This window comes from Peromyscus californicus, unplaced genomic scaffold, assembly GCF_007827085.1.
Source record: "Peromyscus californicus insignis strain IS unplaced genomic scaffold, ASM782708v3 Scaffold_5__1_contigs__length_169319896, whole genome shotgun sequence".
NCBI lineage: Eukaryota > Metazoa > Chordata > Mammalia > Rodentia > Cricetidae > Peromyscus > Peromyscus californicus.
In genome coordinates, this window is record NW_026294573.1 from 42,461,885 (window position 1) to 42,487,565 (window position 25,681).

Below are 25,681 nucleotides of genomic sequence, written 5' to 3' on the forward strand. Positions count from 1 at the left end.
CTTGGTCTTATTTAAAAAAAAGTCTCCAGCACCAGTGGGATCCGCTCACTGGGAAAGGCCCCCGATGCAGAGCCTGATGATCCGATTTCATTTCCTAGGATCCACACGAAGGAAGAACAGAACTAACTCCTATAGGCTGCCCTCTGACATCCACACATGTGCAGTACTCTGTGTGTGTGGGGTGGGGGGGGAGGAAGGGAGGGAGGGGTATATGGGCAATAAATAAAAGTACTTTTTTAAAGTTCCATTAAAAAAGGACCAATATGAATAAGTGTGATGTCTCACTGTCTGAATATTGGCTGAAAAGAAGAACAGGTATATAATACAATTTTTAAAGTTTTTTGTTGTTGTTTTGTCTTTCGTGTGCATGCATGTGTGTGCCTGTGTGAATTCATGTGCATAGAGTGCCTGTGGAGGCCAGAAGAGGGCATTGAATCCCCAGGAACTGGAGTTACATGAAGTTGTGAGCCATTGTGTGGGCACTGGCAGCTGAACTATAGCCCTCTGCAAGAAAAAGCACTCAGCTGCTGAGCTATCTCTTCAACCTTTTTTTTTTTAAAATAAAAACTCCAACAGTTTTATGTTTTTATTTTTATGTTACAAAATATAATCAGAAATTTAAAATGTCTTTTGTTATTCCATGAGATAAGGAGAGACAAGACAACTCAGACATCACATCTAATGTCTGAGTAGGAGGATAGAAATGATGACTGATGCTGAAACTGGTGATAATTTTAGGGCATCCTTAGTCATTTTAAGAAATGTGTCATTACTGTCACCTGCCTGTCTATGCTACTGATGAATGTGTACACATTATTTCATTGGTTGTAGATAAGTTAACTCTGTAGAATTCATTTTAAAGTACATCTACAATTTTTGGATTGCTGTGCAAGGGAGGTTAGGCCAGTTCTGCGATTTTAGGCTGATGACCATCATTAAAACCTCCCCATAAAATTCCATAACGTGAGGTTATGAAGCCCGGGGTTTATTCTGCTGGTGAAGGAAAAGTATCCAGGGGACTGAGAAGAGAGCCCAGTGAGGCTCATAGACCCAAGAAACAACAATTAACTCGGAAGAATTAATTGAGGTGGGGTTCAGACTTGAAGTTTAAATAATGTGTTTCTCTTCTGTAGAAGAGTTTCACTAACAGATTTGTTTAAAAGGCACTGTTAATTAATTTGCTGACAGTGATAGTTCTAAATGAACTTAGAAGAGGAAATTTCTTAACGATCATCTTTCCTCTCTCCCACTCGCCTTCTATTCACTCTTGAGTGTGTCATTGATCTTTTTAACTATTGAGTAAGAACAGTGTATTTAACTGATGTTAGCTGGGTCTTGATAGTTAAATCATTGCTAATTATGCCATAATACTCTTGAAACAAAGCAAAAACAAGGCCACGCATCCCTGTTTTCCTGTGGTGTCTTAAGTGTCAGAAGGAACTGTCCCTTCTGTGAAATGTGATGTATGAACTCCACTCTGCTCAGCAAACATTTTTAATACGAAGTTCTCTGGGATATTTTTAAAAATGAAAATGTGTAGCAGGGTGTGGTGGCATGCACAGGCAGATCTGAGAGTTCCAGGCCAGCCAGGGCTATAGTAAGACCCTGTGTCAAAACAAACAAAACCCAAAAGAATGTGTTTAACTATAATTTTGTTATTATATGGATTGTGAATACATTGATTATAATTTTTCTTAAACATTGTTTTCATATATATCACTTATTGGAAAGGGGTTTTCCTTCAAAAAGTTTCTTTACATGCATGTAAAAAGCAAGTAAGGCAAGATTTATCAGCTTTAAATTTGAAAGAGAAAATAATCACAAGATAAATTGGCTTTTCCCATGGTCATAACAGGGTGTAATTTTTAAAATTTTTAACATTTTGTGTCAGAATGTCAATTTTAGTTGGAGAAGAACAGCAGTAAATAGTAGTAAAACAATGGTGTTTTTAGTAGATGGAATAGCTGCTGCTTTAGTAACAGGAGGCAGAGGGAAGGAGGCGGGGAGAGCTTGGTTAGAAACTAGGGACCAGGTTTGCAGCCTATGCTTCGGCATGTCAGCTGGATGTTTTGAAGTTGGGTTGTGTTATGCTTTAACAGTGATGAAGTGTTGTTACATGTGCCCAGGCGGGATGCTGCTATAATGTCAAAGAAGCTTCAGCATCCGTCAGCTCATTCAATGGAGACTACAAAAACAAGCAGTGTGCCTTGGCCACAGGCAGGGGACACAGGAACAGCTGAGTTTGTTGAGCTACACCATCTGCCACCCACTTAGTACAGTTTTGTGGTTGGCTTAGAAGTTGATGGTGGTAGTTCCTCGGGACAGGACAACTGGGTGTGCAGGCTGGGAATGTGGTTCTCTTCAAGTGCTTAACCTTTACAACTAAGATTTCTTTAAGTCAGAGATGATTAAGAACTCAATTTCTTTTGAACAAAGTCAAAACAGGAAGCTTATGATCTTTTGGGAACTTGAGATGTAGATATACAAAAAGTAGGATATGCTTTTGCTGAACTTTTAGACTGAGAAAGAAGTGGGGCCTCTAATAAATAAACATTTACACCCTATTCAGAGTGTAGTGTTCATGCCAAGACTGAAAGTGAATAGGGACCTTAATGAGGAGAGAAGGATCAGCAGTTACACTTAGAAAAGGCTGGGAGACTGTTTAGCCCAGGCTAGCTGTAAATTTATAATTCTGTCTTAGCCTCCCTAGTGCTGGTATTGTTGATATATGCCACCATGCTCAGCTTTCTTTAAAACAACTTTTTTAATTAGGAAAAGAGAGGGTGGAAAACTTCTGAGCTGATGGAGTGGGTTAAGAATCTTTAATCCCAGCACTTGCGAGGCAGAGGCAGGTGGATCTCTGTGAGTTCCAGGACAGCCTGGTCTACAGAGGGAGTTCAGGACAGCCAGAACTACAGAGAGAAATCATGTCTCAAACAAACAAACAGCCAGAACTACAGAGAGAAATCATGTCTCAAACAAACAAGCAAACAAACAAAACAAACAAACAAACAAACAAAAGTTAATGGACCAGTGGGTTAGCTCAGTAGGTTAAGGCAGATGCTGCCAAACCTGAGTTCAATTGCCAGGACCTGCGTGGTGGAAGTAGAAAACTGACTCCCACAAGCTGTCTTCTGACCTCCTCACACATTGAGCCATCCCCTCCAACAGTAAATAAATGCAATTAAACACACACACACACACACACACACACACACACACACACACACACACACACACACACACAAGATTTTGGGGACAGGAAAAAATGGGGAGAAATAGGAAATAGTCTAGGAGGTTTTATGTTTCTTAGCTAAATGACCATGACTCTGGTGGAAAATCGAGCCAGTTCTGGGGGGGGGGGGGTTTGGGGAAAAGGATTCTGAGGGCCAGGGAACCAACCCTCTCCTTTGAGCAGCAGCACAGGTAATTGGTGAGAGGGAGGTTGATACAGTACTTTTCTTGGAAAATTTAAACAAACTCGTTTGTGTAAATATACTATCTGTTTGGAAAGTTGAAATTCCCCGTGTGTGTGAAGGGTAAAGAGTTTCCTGTACTAACACATGTTGCTTGGGCACTGCCAGATCATTCACTTTGTTTTCCTCCAGGGTTTGGATTCAGGATTTGTTCCTAGTGTCCAAGACTTTGATAAGAAACTTACAGAGGCTGACGCTTACCTGCAGATCTTGATAGAACAATTAAAGGTATGATATACTGTTCTGATGTAAAGTAGTAAGTGTTGCTAAGCTGGACTTAGAAGTTACTTGATGGTCATTTACATCCCTCGTGGTTTCAGCCGTTTTTAAAGCTGACTCCTTAAAAGATCTTTTCCTTAATTATATTGATAAAATTTATGTTCTGTAATTTTTAATTATTGAGGAAAAGGATGTTGTAAGACCTTGGATTCCCCCTTCCTTTCATTTTTTTTTTGGGGGGGTGACTGTATTTCTCTTTGAATTAAAATGATAGGTCATAGGAAGAAAAAGAAGCTCATTAACTTAGAAGACAAAGCAGAAAAAAAATCTTTGAGTTTAAATCAGTATTTCAAGTTACTGAATGTCTTCTGTGGCTAGTGTCTATAATCCTAGCCCTCAAGCTGAAGCAGGAAGATCACCTATTTGAGGCTAACTATTAAACTACATAGTTCCCAGACAGCCTAGGCTACAAAATAACACCCTATTTTCAAAACAAAAAATAAAAAGTCTATGGAGACGCTGGGGAAATGGCTCAGTGCTTGATGTGCAGGCGTGGGGGTCTGCGTTTGGTTTCCCAGCACTCATGTAAAAACTGGGCACTGCAATGCATGTCTGTAACCCCAGCACAGGTGATACCACAAACTTTCTGGGCACCATCAAGTCAAGTGTATGAGCTCCATATTTGTTGAGACAGATACCCTGTCTCCAGAAATAAGTTAGAAAATGATAGAAGACACCCAGTGTTCTCTGGCCTCCACATAGAATGTGCACACACACACATAAACATACACACATGCATGCTACACACATTTTAAAAAAAGACAGTTCAAAAAAATCATAGTTTTGGAGATAGATGGCTCTTTCAATAAAAGCGGTTGGTAAGAAAGCAAGAGGCCCTAGTTGAGATCCCTAGCCAGCACCTACCTCTGTAAAAAGCATTGCCGCAAGTGCTTATAAGCACGCCACTGCAGGGTGGAGACAGGCAGAGCCTGGGAGCTTGCTGGCCAGCTAGCCTACCCAGAACGGGTTCAGTGAGAGTTCCCGTCTCACAGAGCAAAGTGGAGAGTGGGAGAGGACATTGGACGTGCTCCTCTGGCCTTCACATGTACATGCATGCACATGAATTGCAAACATAGACAAAAATCACTTTTTTTTTGGCTGTAATTCTACCATAGCATTTGATCTTAGCAGTTCACAGTCATTCACACAGAATAATGATTTAATATAGAACCTTGAAAAAATTTATGCTGTGTTAAAAATGCATGTTAGCCGCAGCAGAAATGCTTAGGAACTGAGGTTTACTTTTCTCTTTAGTAAGTGTACACAATGTAATAAAATATCTTGATACTAAAAGTGTCCTTTTCATACCCTGTAGCTTTTTGATGACAAGCTTCAAAATTGTAAAGACGATGAACAGAGAAAGGTAATTTCTACAACCATAATTTTACTTAATTTTTTAAAATTCAAAAGCTTTTTAGAAAAGTAATGGAAGTATATCAGAATTTTATTATAATAATATTGTTAAATCTGGGGGAACTAAGGCATGCTTAGAATCCCAGCTCTGGGGAAGCTGAGGCAGAAAGATCAGGAGTTCTTGGGCAACTTGCACTATCTAGCAAGATTCTATGTAAAACAAAACAAAATGGATGAGGCATGGTGGCACATGTCTTTAATCCCAGCACATGAAGCTTTGTGAGTTTGAGGCCAGTGAGGACTATATAATGAGACCCCATCTCAAAACAACAACAAAAACCACAAACTTACCAAAAACAATATTACTGATCTACTATATACTACTGCAGTGTGCCCTCAAGTGGTGGTTTCTGGTAAGCATTCAGTTACAGCTTGATAATTAAATAAAAGGATAATAATCAGATTTTAATATAATTCTGTTTTGCAAGTATTAGATGTTTGTGAGCAAGTTCCTCTCTATATAAAATGTGTTGAAGGTAGAAAGTTATTAAAATTCTAGGGCATGGAGGCTCACACCATTAATCCCAGCCCTCAGGAGGCAGAAACAGAAGGATCTCTGAGTTCCAGACTAGCCTGGTCTGCATAGTTTGTTCCAGGACGCTCAGAGCTGCACAGTGAGACTCTGTCTCACAGAACAACAAAACAAACAGAAAGTTACTGTTTCCCTGTGGTCACTTCAGATGGAGAGGCCTGCTCCGAATAGCAGGTGGCGGTGGGAGCCCGTGCTTGCACCCCAGCCCTCCAGGCCTTGGTTTCCCTGGGATTGGGGGTGTCGTGGGTGCCACACCTTCTCTCTTCTTGCCCTTAACTGCTATTTTGCTTTCTTGCTGTCAGTGGCTGTACAGTTGGGTCAGCTACAGTTAATAATAATATTAATTCATGTTCTAATGCACTTTCCATTAATTCTTAGCTTTGGAATCTATTTCTAGGTTATTTAAAAGACACTCTAGGGAAGGTTTTTTTTTTTAAGTCATGACATCTATAATAAATCTCTTTTCTGGAAAGATAAAAGAATGTTTTATACTTTCTTACAAGTTTTGAAGTGTATGAATTTTATGAGTGTTTATCTGTAAAATATTTGGAATTTTAAACTTATGTACTGAATTTAGACTAAAAAATATAACAAAAAATATTTCCTTTCTAACTTGATTACACTAACTTAGAATAATGTAAATTAAAAAAAAACTTTAAATACTTAATCCTAAAAACAATAGTATGTACCTCTGTGTAATTCTCATTATTTCTGTTTAAAACTTATTTTTCACAGAAAGTTGAAACTCTCAAAGACACAACAAATGTAAGTTCTGTATTAAACTCTGACTTCAATTGAGAAGCTGCTTTTAATGTCCCTTTTAACCCGCTGCTGCTAATAAGAACAAGCAGTGTCTTGGTTTCTGTGGATTTTATGAGAGTGTTGAAGAATTGAGTCTTGGGCCACAGATTTATTATCCCTGTGGTTGAAATTGATCCCATGCACCATTTTATTTCTGGTCTTAACTTCAGTGCTATCTTGGGATAAAAGTGTCCCCTATGCATAGGAGGTGGGGGGTGGAGGCAGAAGGATTAGAAGTAAAGGCCGACCTCTGCTACATAGTGAGTCTCAAGCCAGCCTGGGACAGTTTTGAGACCCTGTCTCAACAACAACAACAACAAAAAAAAAACAAAAAAAAGGAAAGAAAAAACTGGTATCCCATATCTGAGATACTTGGCACTAGATCATTTGCACATGCATAATGTAAGATAAATAGAGGAGGGGACTCCAGTCTGAACACAAGATGTGGTTATGTTTCTCAGATACCTTACCTTGTAGTTGATGCTTGCAATTTGACCCTCTGACACCTGAAATGGAGACTGGAAACTTCGAGGATGAGGGCTACTCATCCTGCACACACTCTCCCTTTAAAATGCAATGCGATTTGAGTTTCCTTCATGTACTGTTCTTTGGTGTACTCCAGTAGACTGCTAATGATATTTGTATCTTGATAACAAGTATTTTTAAAATGTACAAAGTAATATTTCAGATCTGAGTGTTCTGACCAGATCCTGTCCTGTGTCTTGCTTTAGGAATTGAAATTGAGATTGCTGCTGTTGATCTAAAGAATTGAAGGCCAATCAGACTCACATAACTTTCTTTCTCTTTGAGAGAAAAATAGTAGATATTATTTGGTATAAATGATAGTGTGATATTCCTTAGTAAATCATAGAATTGCTAATAAATAAATTGTCACACTGTCAGCAAATTAGAACTCATGATACATGGAAGAGAGTATTTGATCTGAAGACTTTACTCTTTTGTATATTTGAACTGATTTTTTAAAATATTTTAAGCTCTAATATCATATAACTATTTTATTTGCAGCAACATCCTAAAATCAGTGTTTTGTCTTTATAGAGCATGGTAGAGTCAATTAAACACTGCATTGTGTTGCTACAGATTGCTAAAGTAAGTACATTTTACTTTGTATTTCCTTTCTAAGTTTATAATTTAAAAAATTGTATTGGAATTTTTCTTTAGTAGACACAAAACTCAGTTCTGAAACATTACCTTTCAACAGTAAACTGAATTGTGAGACTGTATATTTTATTGAACAACTACTGTGTTTGGATATTATCACACACACACATTTGCTGGTAATTTCTGGTGGTGGTTAGGAAGGAAGGGAGCATGTTTAAAGAACTCATTCTTTCCTTTAACCATGACTGCAGCTTGGAATGGGAGGCTATATTTTGTTAAATTGTTTACATAATTTTTTTCTTAGAAATCAAGTATTAAACTTTAGCACAACATTATTCTTGTACATAGTAAAGAGTATAATAGATACATTTTTGAAATTGGTGTTTGACAAAGGTTTTATTTTTTGTTTGTATGTTTGTTTTTGAGGAGAAGATACTGAGCTACATTGGTGAACCACTCATTAATTGTTGTTATCCATGGAACAAAATGGGTAGTGAATTATTGTAGGCATATACTAATGCATATCTACTTTTATGAAAGCTTTTTGGTATACTAAAATCTATAGGCCTGGAATTTTCAGAAAGAGAAATACATTTGAGAATAAGCACTTGGTAAAAAGCCTTCTTCTTCTCCTCACCATTGTCCTCGACACCTGTGCGTCTGTCTGTATCTAGTGGGTAGAAGAAGGTTTCAAAATAATCAGTGGTCTGTTTTTCTCATTTGCATGTTTTTGTTTGCCCAGTTATAGAATCTCTTTTTTTACCTCACGTTGTTAGTGACACAGTAGCATAAGACAGGGTTGGAGACATGAAATTCAGGCTAAGATCTTTGTGTCGTTTTTCTCAGATCTAAATTTACATGGCTACATGGAGAGCATCTGCAGATATTGGGGAAGGGGGACGGAGGGAGGAATTACACACCATCGAAAACTCTATCTAGTGGTGATGGAGAAAATACAGTTTAGACTTGTGGGCCAGCCTGGGTAGTCTCTGAAGACATCAGAACTTTAGACAGCTGCACTTTGAGTGCAGCCTTTTCTTGTCTACTCGTAAGCACAGTTTATTACATGATTTATTCATTGCGTGTAGTAGTCAGAGGCCAACATGTGGAAGGTGATCTTCTCTTGCGGTCAGTCTTCTGTCATGTGGGATTCGGGTCTTCAGCCTTGGGGTCAAGCACCTTTACCTGCTGAACCATCTTGCTGATCCTCATCAAGAATTTTTGATGTTTTCTGTCTTTGAACTGTATTGAAGTTCAAATTATTAAATTTCTTTTCTACCAGAAAAGAAATGTTTTAGTCTAGGTTGACAGATCTACTTTGCAGTGTATTTTAGAGTGAGTAGTAGTATTCAGGAGTCTCTTACACATTGGCTCTTTAATCAATTCCAGAAGGAAGTTTTACATTGTGAAGGCCTTTTTTAAATTTTTTTTTTTTTGAACTTTGAAACATCTTGGCACCCAGTATGACTCTGTAAGTTAATTTCAGTGTGCATCATGTTACTTGCTTTTCTCTCACACTTGGAGAGGACTGCTTGGCACTATAGCATTGAGCCATCACTGCCCGGGTTCATCTCCTGCCTCTGTGTGATCGCACTGTTGATAACAGGGACCTGTTTTGCCTTTGTTTTTCTCTTCAGAGGAGGCAAGTGTTCTTGGTTTAGGGACCTTTGCTTCTGTTGGGTGACTCCTTTCACAGATGTCCACCAGGGTGGTCTCTTACTTCACATCGCTCAGATTTCTGCCACACAAAATGTCTTGACTATCTGAGATAATCTCTGTATCACACTAGCTTCTTTTTTCTCCATAACTTCGCATCACTGGCCACAGCTCCGTGGTGTACTGTGCTTACTGACATTTATTTTCTCTGTGTGAGAGCATTTGGTCTCCTCAAGGACTCACTTGCCACCTGCCTTTCTCACCATAGGCTTTCATGACTAAATGTCATAGGAACTGGATGGCTTAACCAAAATTTTCTTTCTTACAGTTTTGTGTGTTAGAGAGTAAGGCTCTATCTGCCCTTTTCAATTTCTGATGAGGGATCCCTTCTCAACCTAGCACTTGCCCTTTCTGTTTGTCCTCTCAAAGCCTTTCTGTGGTTGTGTGTTCAGAAGAAAAGATTCTCTGCTGTCTATGATCATAAAGATTTTGTTTGTTTGTTTTTATTTTGTCTCTTACATTTATGTCAGTGTTGCAGTTTGATTTTTGTTACACTCTGAGTAAAGGGTCCAAATTCATTATTTGTTGTTGGTTTTTTTTAATGTGCATTTTCTATCATCACAGCTCCATTTGCTGAATGTCATAAGACGTGGATTTATATGTTAGAATTTATGTAGGTATACAATTAAGAAATTGCTTCATTAGGGCAGTTGAGAATGTATTTATGCTTTAATCTTTTTTAAAGTATGAATGGTTTAAAAATACTGGAGTTCCTAATTCTAGTCAAACGTGCTCATGCTTATTTCAGTGACATGTTTCCTGATCTCCATTGTGCGTATGTGTTTAACCAAGTTACAGCCCTTGTGCTTGTCACCATATGCACACATGCTGTGATGTATGTGGGACGACAGTGGCCCATTGCCCAAGTCATTTGAATTCAGTAGAGTCTCTGGTGCAGGCATACTGGATACTTTGCTTTAGCTAATCCTCATGAGCTATCTGTAGCTTATGATGGGTCATGAAGCATTGACGAGGCCGCTGACTTGTGTAGATTTCATGTACCTCAGAAGGCAAATAAGCTCAGGTTCAGAATATCCCATAAGATAGCATATACGAAAACAAACATTTTGAGTGAAAATTGTCAAATGTAGTTTAGTAGTTTATTTTATTTGATACAGAAATTAGAAGTGCTAGGTTTTTGTTGTGCTAGAATTTTTTGTTTTTGTTTTTGTTTTGAGATAGGGTCACATGTAGCCCCGGCTGTCCTCAAAGTCAGTGAGCTGAGGATGAATTTGGTGACCTGTGCTTTGCTTTGCCATTGTTGGTGCTACAAGAGTGTGCAGACATTCCCAGTTTGTGCAGTGCTGAGGACCAAACTGGAGTTTCCTGTAAGCTGAGCTATGTCCCAACCCTAGGTTTTATAAATGACAGTGTGCCAATGATATCAGTAATCCTTAACAAACCACCCTAAAACTGAGTCTTAAAATAGCTCTAGTAAATTATTTTGCCTGTAAATGTGTAATGTGGACAGGTCCCATGACTTGTCCCTTACTCATTCATCCATCCTGTGTTGGCTTCACTGGGGGCTGGAGGACCTGCTTTTCTTTATTTAAAGATAAATCTCAATCTCTCTCTCTCTCTCTCTCTCTCTCTCTCTCTCTCTCTCTCTCTCTCTCTCTCTCTCTCTCTCCTGCTTTTCTTTATTTAAAGATAAATTTCTCTCTCTCTCTCTCTCCCTCCCTCCCTCCCTCCCTCTCCCTCTCCCTCTCCCCATATGCATGCAAGAACCCACCAAGATCAGAAAAGAGTATCAGATACCCTGAAACTGGAGTTCCAGTGGGTGCTTGAAACTGAACCTGGGTCCTCTGGAAGAGCAACAACAAGTGCTCTTGAGCTAAGCCATCTCTCGAGCCCTGGAGGACCGACCCACTTGGAAGGTGGCTCACTGGCAGAGTTGTCAAGTTGTTGGGGGTGGGTTAGGGTCCAGGTAGTCTCTGCATTGCTGTCTGTGTGGCTGCCCGGCCTCCTCACAATGGGGTAGGCTCTAAGAAGCAAGGCAGGTTGGAGTGTTCAAAGTCACATGTAACGTTTGCTCTTAGTGGGGATAGTCACAAAGGCCTACATAGGTTCATCAGGGGAGAGGACATGATACCTGCCTAACAACAGACCATTTTTGGCACATTTGATAGTCCATATTTCATATTCTTAAAGTTTTGGGGAAAAATTAGTTTACTGTTTAGAAATTAGAAGAGGAAAACTAAATGTCATGAGTTTATAATCTGAGCAGCAAACTTGAATTTTCTTTCTCTATACTTTTAAATGATTCCTATTTTTAATTTTTCTATATCAGAATTACTGAGACTTTAGATTTTCAAGTGTGTAGTTAACTCAGTTGTTGACATAAAGGGGAAAATACCAATTTGAATTGTGTAGATAGTAAGTGCAATTACTCTCTGAGATATGTAAAGAATATGTGTACTGGGCCAAGAGTCCCCAGACCACAGCTAGGACACAGCATTTATATGTATTATCTGCATAACACTAGAGGATGCTTGTGGCTGTGCTTGCCACTGTGAAACTGTTCTGTCACACTACTTGTGTACCTGGTTTCTCTTTGCATCATTGTTTTGGAATGTCTCCCAAGACAGTGGAAAAAACAAAGGCTATAGCTGTTACCTTATTCCATTCTGAGTCTCTCTGATGTCTTCCTTCCATACTGCATGTCCTAGTTACAGTTCCTACTACTGTGAGAAACAACATAACCAAAGGCACCTTGGGGAGGAAAGGGTTACTTCTTCTTACGTCTCTCGGGTCACACTCCATTGCTGAAAAGTTAGGAAGGGAACTTGGAGGCAGAACTGAAGCAAACCTATCGGGGCATGCTGCTTCCTGGCTTGCTCTCCATTGCTTGCTCAGCTGCTTTCTTATAACCACCAGGATCGTCTGCCTCGGTGGCACTACCCACAGTGTGATATACCCTTCCTCATCAATTATTAATCAAGACAGTGCCCGACAGTCTTGCCCACGGGCAGTCTGATGGAGACACTTTCTCAATTGAGGCTCCTCTTCCCAGTTACATGTAGGTTTGTGTCAGCTTGACAGATCTGTCCAGGACACTGCATTTATATAGTACATACCTGAGTGAGGCAAGGATTCCATGAGTTCCCTTTAATTTTAAAAACTTGGTTTTATATCTGACTTCTCTCCCTTAAATATTTTCCTGTATTTTTTTCATTTTATCTTCATAAAAACTCTGAAATAGGTACAATTTTACATGAGTGAACATGAAGAAACCCAAGAAATGTAGTTTTCTGAGGTTGCAGTATTCTAAAAGTACAATAATCATACGGCATAATCTTTTCTTTAAAAATAAATATTTATTTATTTTACATCCTGACCTAAGTTTCCACTCCCTCCTCTCCTCCCAGTTCCTCCCCCAACCCTCCATCCACTTCTTCTCGGTTTCTGTTTAGGGAAAGGGCAGGTCTCCCATGAGTATCAATAAAACATGACACATCAAGTTGCAGTTAGACTGAGTACCTCCTCATATATTAAGGCTGGTCAAGGCTACCCAGTATGAGAAATAGGGTCCCAAAAGCCTGTAAAAGAGTTGGAGATAGCCCCTGTTCCCACTGTTAGGAGTCTCCCAAGAGGACCAAGCCACACACCTGTAACATATATGCAGAGTGCCTAGATCAGTCCCATGCAGGCTGCCTGGTTGGTTCAGTCTCCGTGAGCCCCTATGAGCCCAGGTTAGTTGATTCTGTGAGTTTTCTTGTGGTGTCCTTGACTCCTCTAGCTCCTACAATCCTTTGTCCTCTTGTCAGGATTCCCCAAACTCTGCCTAATGTTTGGCTGTGGGTCTGCATCTGTTTCCATCAGTTGCTGGATGACACACCTCTCTGATGACAATTGGACTACGCACCTATCTAGTCACAGGAGATGGCCAATTCAGGCTAAAGGTTTTTTTGCTTCCTCAGATTTTTCTGAGTATGTGTTTTCTCCCAGAGATCTTTGATGGCTTTCTAGATGGTACTCACCAGGAGATGCTCTTCCATCCCTATGGATGAGACCATCCCAGAAGACTACCAATTCTTCATGTTCGCACCCATGTTGGGCACAGAGCCGTTTAGAAGGCAAGTGGGAAGGAGGAGTACAGAAGAGAAGAGTCCAGGGTGCACATGACAAAGTTCTAAGTCCTTTTTCATGCATTTATGAGAAAGGATTTTGTGTCACCAACTTTCCACCACTTTCTTCACACTCTGTCTGAGGCATAACCTTGGAGAGGCAAGACAAAATGGTATTGAGCCAAGAGTGTGAATTCTCCAGTGGGCTTCCTGTATTCGGAGCTCACCTCTATTACAACATCCAGTGGTGACAGTAGTAATACCCTGTGGGCTTGGGGATATAGTTCAGTTAGTAAAGTGTCTAGCTAGCATACACAGAATCCTGGGTTCCTTCTCTAGCCCCATGTAAACCAGGTGTGGTGGTGTAAGCCTGTAACTGGAGATGGAAGATCAAGAGTTCAGGGTCATCCTTTAAGTCCAGTCTGGGATACGAAACCCTGTCTCAAAAACCAAACAAGCAGGCCCAAACAAAACAAAAAAACCCTGTGAATGTTCATAAAATACTTACCAGGCAGTATTAGCTGTTACATCATCACTCCATGGATACAGCTATTAAGTTTACTGAGACAAAAATTAGAACATATCTCTAGAAAAGTATTGGTGTAATTCTGAAGTCATAACCAGATATGTGAAATAATGACCATCCTGGGTTTTTCAGATCATAGTTCAGACAAGGGTCATGCCTGTAAAGTGCAGTAGAAGTTTAGGAATTGGGAGGAGTTGGCATAACGTACTGTAAGTTGAAACTTAGAAAGTTTGAGGGTCTCTATCCTTATATTAGCACATCTGATTTTAATTGTTGCTATGAATGTAAGTAAAGTTTGATAGGTGCCTCACTGAGCTCCAGTCAGGGCCTCTGTAGAGAGAACCGTCAGGAATTACTCCTCTTGGCTGTGTTGCCCGTGATGGCAGGAGTACCACATGGAGTGAGAATCTCAGTGGAAGCAGAGAAGTAATGTTCTAACTTCATTACTTACCTAGTAAAAGAAACTTTCTTATTAGGTAAAGTACACAAGGCATTACTTAAATGTGAGAATGAAGTTAATATCTTTAACATTTTTCCTTAAGGACCAGAGTAATGCGGAGCAGCACGCAGATGGAATTATAGTAAGTCTAATGTGGTCTTTGTCCCTTTACTCTTGCAGCGTTATAAGCAGTCATGTCAGGAGAAGCCTGAATTTTCTGTTCACTTTCAGCACAAACTCCTCTCTTCACCTACTCACTGCTTTTTGTTTTTAACTCTTGCAATTTTCCTTGAGCTCCTAAAGTTGGCCATCTTTCAACAATCATTTGGAGGGGAAATGGCAGTCTTAAAATTGTTCTAAGTATTGGTTTTGTGAATGAATCACTTTGCATGTGTCAACTTGAAGGGTTAATTAGCTTTTACGAGGCATCATTTACCAAGCTGCATTTCTTGTCAAACTTTTTTTTCTCAGATTGAAGCAGAGGGAGGGGTGTGCAATATTGAAAATACATTTCTATCTCTATGTTCCTCTTGTTTGATTTTTGGATTTTGGATTTATTTGTCATTAGTACTGTGTTGCATAGTATATTCTTGGTAGAACAAGTAACATGTATTCTCTGACATAGTTATTTTCTTATTCCTCCTTAGCTTTTACCCTTCTATTGCTCTTAACATTTCATTTATAAATAAGAAATTTGTGGCTAGATTTCTTAGCTGATAATCAAAGATTTTAACAGTTTGTAGTTTAAAGGCTGGGGAGATATCTCAGTTGGTAAAGTGCCTGCCATGAAACCATGAACAGAGTTTGGATCCACTGTACCCACATGAAAACCAGGCACACAGCCACAGCTGTAGCACTGAGGGTAGAGGAGAGACCTACAGGTCCTGTCTCAAAAAATATGGTGGAGAGTGATAGAAGAAGGCAGCCATTGTTGACCTCTGGCTTTTATGCACAGATGCACATGTGTGTAACACAGACACACTTACCGCACATACAAAAATAAGATCAGTAGTTTTGTAGTGTTAGTGAATTCTGTTGACTATTCTTAAAGCAGAGCTGTAGATGTAGCTTAGTTGAGAGTTCTTGCTTAGCATGGGAAGCCCTGAGTTTAATCCTATCTGCCACCCCCATCCCCCAACACACACACCACATCAACTGGATGTAGTGGTGACACCTATAATCCTAGCACTCAGGAAGTGGAGGCAGAAGAGTTAGGAGTTAAAGGCCATCCTCAGCTACATAGCGAGTTTGAGGCCAGCCTAGGCTACGTGAGACCTTATCTCAAGGATAAGCAGAGACTGTTCTTGAAACAGTAAGCAGCCTCGTTACCCTGAAGCTCAGTGCTGGCTTGTCTAAGACTTGGAGATGACACATTAGACCCTTGACAAGCCCCTCATGGCTCCTGGGAGGAGGGAGCTTGTTGGCTTTGCATTTGCTTTGAAATGGGAAGGTTCATTAACTACAAGTTTTTTCAATCTTTTTTTTTTTTTTTAGATAACAGATAAAGGAATCATTTTTGAAATACAAATGAAATATGTTGGGATTTTTATTTCTCTACCCAAAGTGTAAACCCTGGTGATATGATAGAACTGCATGGAATAAACACAAGTGCAGTGAATCTGCCCCTTCCTGAGGTAGTCTTGTGGGGCAGGGATATCTTCGTGGTCCCCAAGGCAGACTCCTTTGCAAATGCAAGTTTTGGTTATTTTTAATCTCATATTCCCTCTAAGACCAATTCATTGTGTATAAAAATAGGCAGGGTTTTAGAAAGCATACCACATGTGCTTGATCCTTTGCAATTTAAGAACATTGGGAAGGTTCATATGTAGAAAATTTAAACTTGTAGAAAGCAATTTTGAATAATTTGCTCTGAAACTAGTCCTTTTGCATGAGAGTTTTATTTTGAAGATGGGAACCCATGATACAGGCTGACAGCTAGAGTGCTCGGGCTTGTGCAGTGGTCCTGCCCCTCACCATCTGAGACCCTCGGCAAGTTACCCATCCTTTGTGGGTCTTAGGATTGTCATCTGTGGCAAAGCTGAAGGCTTTACTTCTGCATGTTCTCGTGAGGTACAGAGTGAACACACACTGTTAATAAATAAATGTTATTAACATCATGCATATTTTATATAACTTATTTACACATTGCTTTATCATGGATACATTAATGTCCCAACAGTTGAGGAGTACTTGCATAAACATCTTTTTTTTTTTTTCCCCTTTTTGGGGGTTTTGTTTTGTTTTTTCAAGACAGGGTTTCTCTGTGTAGCCCTGGCTGTCCTGGAACTCATTCTGTAGACTAGGCTGGCCTCAAACTCAGAGACCTGCCTATCTGCCTCTTGAGTGCTGGAATTAAAGCATGTACCACCACTGCCTGACTATAAACATCCATCCTTTTTAAAGGAAGTTGTAAAATGTTTTTTGTTCTTGTTTTTGTTTTTTTAGGAGAAATTGACAGGTGATTGAAGATAAACATAGGCTATTCTTTTTCCATCAAAACAAGAAAAGGGTGTATGTTTTTAACATATATGCTATCAACAAGACAAAATTACAACAAACTTTATTATAGGTCTGATTAGTATTTCTGTGATTCATGGACTTTGGAGCCTCTAATTTATTTTAAAAGGATGAGTTCTACTGAGGCAGTATCAGAAATAGTGAATTTTATAAGATGACGTGGGAACTGAGCAATAAAAGCAACAGTTAGCTAGCTCACCCTTCCTTCCTTCCTTCCTTCCTTCCTTCCTTCCTCCCTCCCTCCCTCCCTCCCTCCCTCCCTCCCTCCCTCCCTCCCTCCCTCCCTCTCCTCTCTTTCTATCTCCTCCCCCTCCCCTCTCCTCCTCTCCCTTCCTTCTTCCCTTCTTCCCTTTCTTTTCTGTCCTTTCTGTCTTGGAACTCACTCTGTAGACCAGGCTGGCCTGGAACTCACAGAGATCCTCCTGCCTCTGCCTCCCGAGTGAGTGCTGGGATTAAAGGCATGTGCCCCCACCATTTGGACAGCTAGTTTTCTTATAGATCACTTATATAGATAACTTATAGATCAAAGTGGACTCAGAAGAATTTGAATTTTTATGATCAGAAGAAAGTTTTGTCATCTACCTGTTTCCTTGGAGTTTCACTTTGACTGTTCGCATGTAGTGCGGATGCCTCGGTTTGGGCTTGCTCTGGTCTTTTGAGGCCTAGTGTAAGGAGCTCAGTCCAAAACACCAGGACTTCTAGTTTTTAAAAGTCCAACTTATTGTTACTTTTATGATACTGGGGATTAAACCTAGGGCCTTACACATGCTAGGCAAGCTAGTTACCATTGAGCTGTGTCCCCAGCCATCATTTCTACTTTTTTTTTAAATTTAGGACAGGATCTCACTTAAGTTGCCTAAATTGTGCTTGAATTCATTCTGTAGGCTATTGTAGGTCTTGAACTTGGGATCTTCCTGCCTCCATTTTCCAAGTAGTTAGGATTATAAGCAAATGCCAGTGGGTTAGATTAAATTCCCATATTTGTTTTTTAATGCAAAGAAGTTTAAAAGTTTTTGTAAAATTTGTTTTGTTTGTTTGACAAGCCTAATATTAGAATATTTCACCTGAAAGAAATACTTTATCCAAAAAGTTGAGTTCCAGTCCCTGATTGTAAAGTTAGTTATTTCTTAGACTCTTCAATGGGAAGAATAGTAGTTTTCATTCATGCAGATCAAAATATTAGTGAGGGGACTTTGCCTTTGCTTAGTTTTGGTTTTACAGTCCTGGGGACCAAGCCCAAGGCCTTAGACATGTTAGGCAGGTGTGCCAACACTCAGCTGCAGCCCCATGCCTGGGTGACACTCTTGGTGTCCTTAGAGAAGAGCACTAGGGACAAGTAGTTTATCTTCAGAACTTGGCTTTTCAGAGTAAGAACCAGAAAGGCACTGGAGCAGCGGTTCTCAACCTCCTTAATGCTGCAATCCTTTAATACAATTTCTCATGTTGCGGTGACCCCAGCCATAGCATTATTTTTGTTACTACTTTGCAACTGTAATTTTGCTATTGTTAGGAATCCTAATTAAGTATCTTTAGAGATAGAGGTTTGTCAAAGAGGTTGTGACCCTCATGTTGAGACCTGCTGCATTAGAGGCTATATAATCAAGGCTCTTGTTCCATTATACTCACTATGGGAAACTGAGGCCCAAAGAGGATGAGAGGCTTAAGTAGTTCAAGGAATTAAAATTCCAAGCATATTCCCTATTTCCCTTTACTAGATATTTGATTATTTAAGATTATTTTCATGGTATCATCTGTAAGTGTTCTTTGGTTTTTTAGTTAATATCTGTGTTAACTAGAATCAGAATTCTTAGATTCAAATTATTTAGTTTAAGAAAATCAGATTGGCCAGGCGGTGGTGGTGCACGCCTTTAATCCCAGCACTCGGGAGGCAGAGCCAGGCGGATCTCTGTGAGTTCGAGGCCAGCCTGGACTACCAAGTGAGTCCCAGGAAAGGCGCAAAGCTACACAGAGAAACCCTGTCTCGAAAAACCAAAAAAAAAAAAAAAAAGAAAAGAAAATCAGATTGAATGCTTTTTAAAATAGAGAAGGGTTTTGATAGCCTGAAAAACAATTTAGACATTAAATGGCAATACTTTAAAAAAAAAAAATCCATCTGCCATTTTCTCAGTTTTGTTGCTAAGTGGTTTTTAAAGTTGTATGGATTCATTTGTGGATCATTCAGTAGCAAAGATCTTGTTTAAACAAACCAGGCATGGTAACAAACTTCTGTGCTCACAGTATGAAGGAGGCCGAGGCAGGAAGATACAAGTTTGAGGCCAGCCTGGTCTACATGCTAAGATCCAGGCCAGTCTGGACCACAAAACAACACTCTGTCTCAAAATCAGTTCTTTTAATTAATTGAGCAAATTAAATTCACCTAGACTACCTCCTTCTTTAAAAAAACAAAGTGAGGCTGGGCAGTGGTGGTGTACGCCTTTAATCCCAGCACTTGGGAGACAGAGGCAGGCGGATCTCTGAGTTCAAGACCAGCCTGGTCTACAGAGTGTGTTCCAGGACAGTCAGGGCTACACAGAGAAACCCTGTCTCAAGAAACCAAACAGAACAAAACACTAAGTAAACTATGGAGTTTGGGGTTAAAGTGCATCATGCTGTCAGAATAACTTCTTGATTTGGAATCAGAGAAATCTAGATTTTTTTTTTGTCCTTACCCTGATATTTTCACTACATCTTTTGAGCACCCAACCCCCAAAAAGTCCTCAAGGAAGGCTTCTTCCCCATACTCAGTACAAGGCACTCCATTGTGGAATGTATAGTCAGGCGACTCTGCTGTGTGGTGTACAGTGCTGGGGCAGGAGATGTGGGCCAAGTGGTACAGACCATTATCTAGTGACTGGTGTGGTACAAGAAGCAATGCTGTGGTGAGATAAGAGTTTGAGAGCACTGAGTTGAACTGAGGTAGTTGTTTGCTTTCTTGCCTTGCAGGTTTTTCTACTTAGCGTCCTTCTATGATTCACTCATTTTTCTTCCTTTCTATGCTTTATTGGGAAAAACTCTTAAACCTCTGCGTAAAAAGATACATTTCCCCTTTGCAATTTGACCAGTTTACCTATATACTATCCTGTGGATTTTGCTGTTAGAACTGTGGCATTTTCTTGTTTGGGGGGTGGTCAGCATAAGAAGAACGTTTAATTAAAAATAACTCTGCTGTGTTTCTTATCTCAGAGTACTATTAATCCTGTAGATGCAATATACCAACCTAGTCCCTTGGAACCTGTGATCAGCACAATGCCTTCCCAGACTGTCTTACCTCCAGGTACAGTATTTGGAACCATCATGTTTCATGGAGTAGTAGATATGAAAAAATTCATTTGTTTGATATTCATAGTACTCTTAGATTTTCTATATATTTTAAAAATAATAGCAGTCACATAGTATAGCTGAAAATGAACTGGAAAAAGAAGACAGTATCTTGGATAGTGGTGCTTTTGAGGTTGATGGAAGGAATTTCGGTTTTTAGAGGTGGAGGACAGCATAGCAGTGAAGGTGTAGATTTGCTGATAGGACTAAATTCTGTGACTCAGAATTCATAGCCAAGAAATGGGAAGCTCCTGATCTAGTTCAGTGTAACCCACAATATGTACATGTGAGATATTCTTTATAATTCTGAACAACATAAATATTTTACCACAGTAGACACTAATGAGAAAGGGAATATATGTGAAGTGTATATAAGATGTCCTGCTAGTTGAGAGGAGAATAATTAATACTGTTAAGGAAATAAAATTAGCAGAAGCTAGGTGTGGTGGCTCAGACCTGTGATCTCAGCACTTAGGAGCCTGAGGTAGGAGAATCCCCAAGAATTGAGGCTAGCCTGAGATAATAGTGAGCTCTTTTCTCAAAAATCCATTTGTTGCACCATATATTTCTGTGTTCTCTCAATGACATAGTAAAGCCACAGACTACACTGTATAAAAGGAAGTTATTCATGAAGACCACAAGAAATTGTTTATAAACTTTTACTTTAAGAATGAACTTACGGGGCTGGAGAGATGGCTCAGAGGTTAAGAGCACTGACTGCTCTTCCAGAGGACCTGAGTTCAATTCCCAGCAACCACATGGTGGTTCACAACCATCTCTAATGAGATCTGGTGCCTTCTTCTGGCCTGCAGTCATACATGCTGTATACGTAATAAATAAATCTTTAAAAAAAAAAGAATGAACTTATTATCACTGAGCACTAATGCGGGGGAGTGGGCCCTGTGTCTGAGTTTGAGTTTCAGGAGCACACTATTGTTAGAAGCATTATTGGTTGGACACAGCAGTTGTGCTGGGTATTGGCCCCCCTGACTGGTTGGGCTGGTTGAGAGTGTCAGTGACTGAGGGGCTCGGAGAGCATAAAGAGAAATCGCATGAATTTGACTTAATATAGAAAAATCCAGATCTTGGAGGTTTGTATTCCAGACAATTGCAGTTGTTGAGTATATGTTGGGCTATTTTTCTAACTTATTTCACATATTCAAATCTAGAACCTGCTCAGTTGTGTAAGTCAGAGCAGCGTCCATCTTCCTTACCTGTTGGACCTGTGTTAGCTACCTTGGGACATCATCAGACTCCAACACCAAATAGTACAGGTACAGGTTTGTGTAACCTTTACTTCTTGTAACTTTCCATTAACATATGGGATTTATGTTTGGCTTCTAGTGGGGAAAAGAATGAAGAAATGTAATAGCTACTAACACTAGCAATACCTTAGTTTTTAATTATAGTTCCTTCTTGAAATGGGTAACTTTGTGATTAAACCAAGAGTATTTAGTAATTATAATTTTAATTTTTTTAGTGTAGGGTTTTCTTTGTGTACTCTTTACTTAAAGCTCCTGATTGAATCTTTACACACACACACACACACACATTACTCTCTTTAGACTTGGACGCTTTCTCATGGAAAAGGCATCCGGTACTGTATAAGGACAGACTGGAGCTGAAGGCCTTGTTGATGCTCCTCCTTCACTTACGTGTGTGCAGCTGCACCTCCTGTGCAGTTTTCCTCTCCTCTGTTCTGCCCTCAGTGGAGCTGTGTGTTCCTGGGACTGGCTCTTAGAACAGAGATGACTGAGAGCTTCCCATGTTTACATGGTTTGGTCCGCAGTATTCTTTTTGTAGCCACCTGAGCGGTTGTTACTGGATTGCCCACTGACTAGATGATTCCAATAATTTCTTTGTAGGGTGATGCCTCAATGATTCACCTTTTAGGAAACATTTATCAGTCACATTTTTTGTCAGTTTGGTAGCATTAAATATGTCATTTTACATTTTATTTACTTATAATGATCTTTACTCTTTCTCTTAGATGCAGGGCTACACCCATGTTAGATCCTAGATTTACTTCTTCTTTTTAAATTAATTAAACACAATTAAATGCATTGTGTTACCTGTAGAACTAGACTCAATGAGGTGTAGTTACTACTTTTGACTCTGTTAAATCAGGAGGTTTAAAAACTTAAGTCCTGGGGTTGGGGATTTAGCTCAGTGGTAGAGCGCTTTAAGACCCTGGGTTTGGTCCTCAGCTCTGGAAAAAAAAAAAAAAACAACTATAAGTCCTGGTTAGCAGGTGGAACCTTGGCGTCTGTTATCACTCCACAGACACTTCCTTGGTAGAACTTTTCTGTGTAACCGTGAAAAAATATGTGACTTTAGCCCATATTAAATTTTGGGGCAGTGAGTGATTCTGTATTTGGGTCCTTCATATTTTAACAGCGTGAATTCCTTCTAAAATTTGAAAGAAAAAAAATGAGTCAACAGTAGTTCTTTTACTTGGGAAATGCCAATAAGCAATTTCATTAATGAGGCTAAGGTTTTTTTGGCTTCTGTATTTCATGAACTGTGTCATATCTTAGCTTAAAAACAGAATCTGTAGCTGAGTGTAGTGGTACACAGGTGTCATGCCAGCATTGGGAAGCTGGATCAGGGGGATTGCTGCAAGTTCGAGGCCAGCCTGGCCCATATAATGAGTTTGACTAGCCTGTGAGGTTCTGTTTCACAAAACCAAAAGGAAGAGAAACAAAAAAGCCCGAGAGCATTGCTTTTATTTTTGTTTTGTATGATGTATGTTCAAGTTACAAAATGGTCAAATATTTCTACACTTGGAAATACATAAAACTGGTTAGTAAATGAAAATACGGGGAATATTTCTGTATGTCAACTAATTTTAATATAAATTATTTTCAGAGGGTGAGGGTTATCTTCTGAGAATTACTTCTGAAGACGATACCTCACAGTACCTTAACATTTTAGAGATGTATTTAGGACATGGAAAATTAAGTTAGCATATGATTTTTGTCTTACTTTCATCCTAATTTCCCTATTTCCTCCATCGTTCTTCCTTCTCTGGCATAGAGAAAAATGTTCCCTTTAATAGTAAGTCGTGTTGAACTCTCGGTACTTGGGCTTACAGGTCCCATTCAAACTCTTTTTCTTACGTTTTCCATCATGTCGGCACCTGGAGTATTTGTCTGTTACTTTTTGTGTTTCATGGTCTATTTTTCCTGTTCCAACGAGAGTTTCTTTGGTGCCTTATTTTTGCCATTGAGGAACAGAGAAAACTTAATTATTTGGTAAGGAGAGTTACCTTTGGAATTTCTTCAATAAGCTTTACTTTAGGGAACAAGCTGTTTTACCTAAAAGGGATCTTTGTGAACATGGCACAATGGATAGCTAGTTGGTTTATTAACTGAACCAAGATAACAAGAACAGGCTAAAAGTCTAGGGATATATCTTCACTTGTTTCTGTTACTGCTGTCTTTGTTTTCCTTGTTAGTTGTTGTTTTTGACAGGGTCTCTCTGTGTAGCCTTGGCTGGCCCATAACTGGCTATGCAGAGCAAGCTGGCCGTGAATTCACAGAACTCTGCCTCTGTCTCCCAAGTGCTAAGGTCGAAGGCTTGCACCGTCATGCCTGGGCTCCTCGGCTTTGATTGCCAGCTCTAGCAGCAACTGGACTTCACTTTCCACCCGGCATCTCTAATAGAGTAGTGACAGACAGCCTGACAGTCATTAGACGTGCAGTGAATTAGTCTCAGTACCCTGATATCTGCATGTGTGTTCTTGCTTTATTACTGAACAGTGCACCAGATAGTCACTTCAGAGATTTAGATGACTGTCTTTCCTCGGGCTCTCCATTAGTTCTGGCTCCTTTAGTTGGACTGCATCACTAGAAAGATGTTCTTCTCGTCTTCCTATTCTTCACACTTCCCTTAGTAGCTCTGTTTATCTCTGCTCTGATAGGCACCTGACTTAGGTTTAGGCAGAAGGGGCTGGGCTTCATGGAGTGGTTTTATATTTACTATGACGAGTGCCATGAATATGAGTGTGGTATTCTGAGCAGTATCTAACAGTCAGGCAGTCTTGGTCTTACATTTCCATAGACCTTAGTATCTGAGTCTATGGTATAAAGAGCCATGGCTCTCATTGGTGCTGGTGTCTGTTATGAGGTGCCAAACACCAGCACATGTACTATCAAAAGAACTCCCTTTCTAACACAGAATACAAGTTAATCTTGAATTACAGAGTGGAGGGATAGAAAATTTCCCACATGTTTAAAAGGCCATATCCAGACTGGGAGTGTCATTGCTCAATGGGAGAACATTTTCTGAACCCCTGGGATCAGTCTTCAGTACCATAAAAAGAATAAAAAGTCTGTGTCCCCATCTTGTAGTACAATTTTCCTTCTTATTTTCATTGTCTAACTTAACTGTTGATTAAAAAAATAATATAGAGAATTTTATCAATTTAACCAAACTCAGTCTTGACTTTAGAAAGATCTGTTGTGGGCCCATCTCCCTAATTACCATCGTTTTCCCTAATTGAAAACTTTTGACTCCTAGGCAGTGGGAATTCACCACCTAGCAGCAGTCTAACTCCTCCCAGCCATGTCAACTTGTCTCCAAATACAGTCCCAGAGTTCTCTTACTCTAGCAGTGAAGATGAGTTCTATGATGCTGATGAATTCCATCAAAGTGGCTCATCCCCAAAGCGCTTAATAGAGTAAGTATGTGAGTAATGTATGTATTCAAATCGCTCCTGGTTTTTAAATGATGTGGTCTTGAAACTGCTATTAGTGAGACTTGCCTTGTAAAGTGTTTGAAAGGAATGCTTGCTTTTCGCTGGCTTATTGAGCAAAGTCAGTTCAGTGACAGTTTTGACTTGTACTCCTGATTTAGTAATACAAACTGAATAAATAAATCAGCTATGGTAATATGCCAGTAATGTTGGGTCAGCTCTATGAATTTCTATAGTGGCACTGTCATCAGGAAGAGGATCCAGTGAGAACTGAATAAGCTGTGAAATATTATGAAAGAGGAGTCAATATTACATGTGTTTGTATTATAGAGTGGGGATATTTAACAAATAAAAGCAGGAATTTTCCTGGGTGGAAGAATGATAGAAAATAGTTTGTTGGGAGAAATAAACATATTTATTTATATAATCCATGATATTTGGTGTGTGTGTGTGTGTGTGTGTGTGTGTTCCATGATATGTGGTATGTCTATTTGAATGATTATAAACTTGAAACTTAGAAATAATAGGGTTTTATTTCTCATAGTTCAGTTCAAACTCTGGGTGTTGGCAGGTTTGTCTGTGGTAGGAGGCTTGCTTTCTGGTTCACAGGTAACACCTTCTAGTAGTGTTCTTGTATGGTGGGAGGCAAGGCAACTCTCTGGGGCCTGTAATCCCATGTACAAGTTATTACCTCATGACCTGATTGCTAGCTACTCAAAGACTGTACCTCTTAATATTGCCACATTGGCAATTCAGGTTTCAGCATAAGAATTTAAGAA

General features: G+C 39.6%; 1 protein-coding gene across 10 annotated transcripts in view; it reads left to right on the top strand.

Moving 5' to 3' along the window:
* Positions 1-25,681, top strand: part of Osbpl9 (oxysterol binding protein like 9) — a 145,080-nt gene that overhangs the window by 90,162 nt on the left and 29,237 nt on the right. For 3 of the 10 annotated variants that reach the window (XM_052715064.1, XM_052715069.1, XM_052715074.1), the window contains 8 exons: positions 3,609-3,704; positions 5,071-5,118; positions 6,436-6,465; positions 7,561-7,611; positions 14,475-14,513; positions 20,072-20,162; positions 21,376-21,486; positions 24,728-24,887. In XM_052715064.1, coding sequence (XP_052571024.1) covers positions 3,609-3,704; positions 5,071-5,118; positions 6,436-6,465; positions 7,561-7,611; positions 14,475-14,513; positions 20,072-20,162; positions 21,376-21,486; positions 24,728-24,887 — 626 coding nt within the window. The remainder of the gene's footprint in view (positions 1-3,608; positions 3,705-5,070; positions 5,119-6,435; positions 6,466-7,560; positions 7,612-14,474; positions 14,514-20,071; positions 20,163-21,375; positions 21,487-24,727; positions 24,888-25,681) is intronic. The other 7 variants (XM_052715065.1, XM_052715070.1, XM_052715067.1 and 4 more) reach the window with 5 other exon arrangements.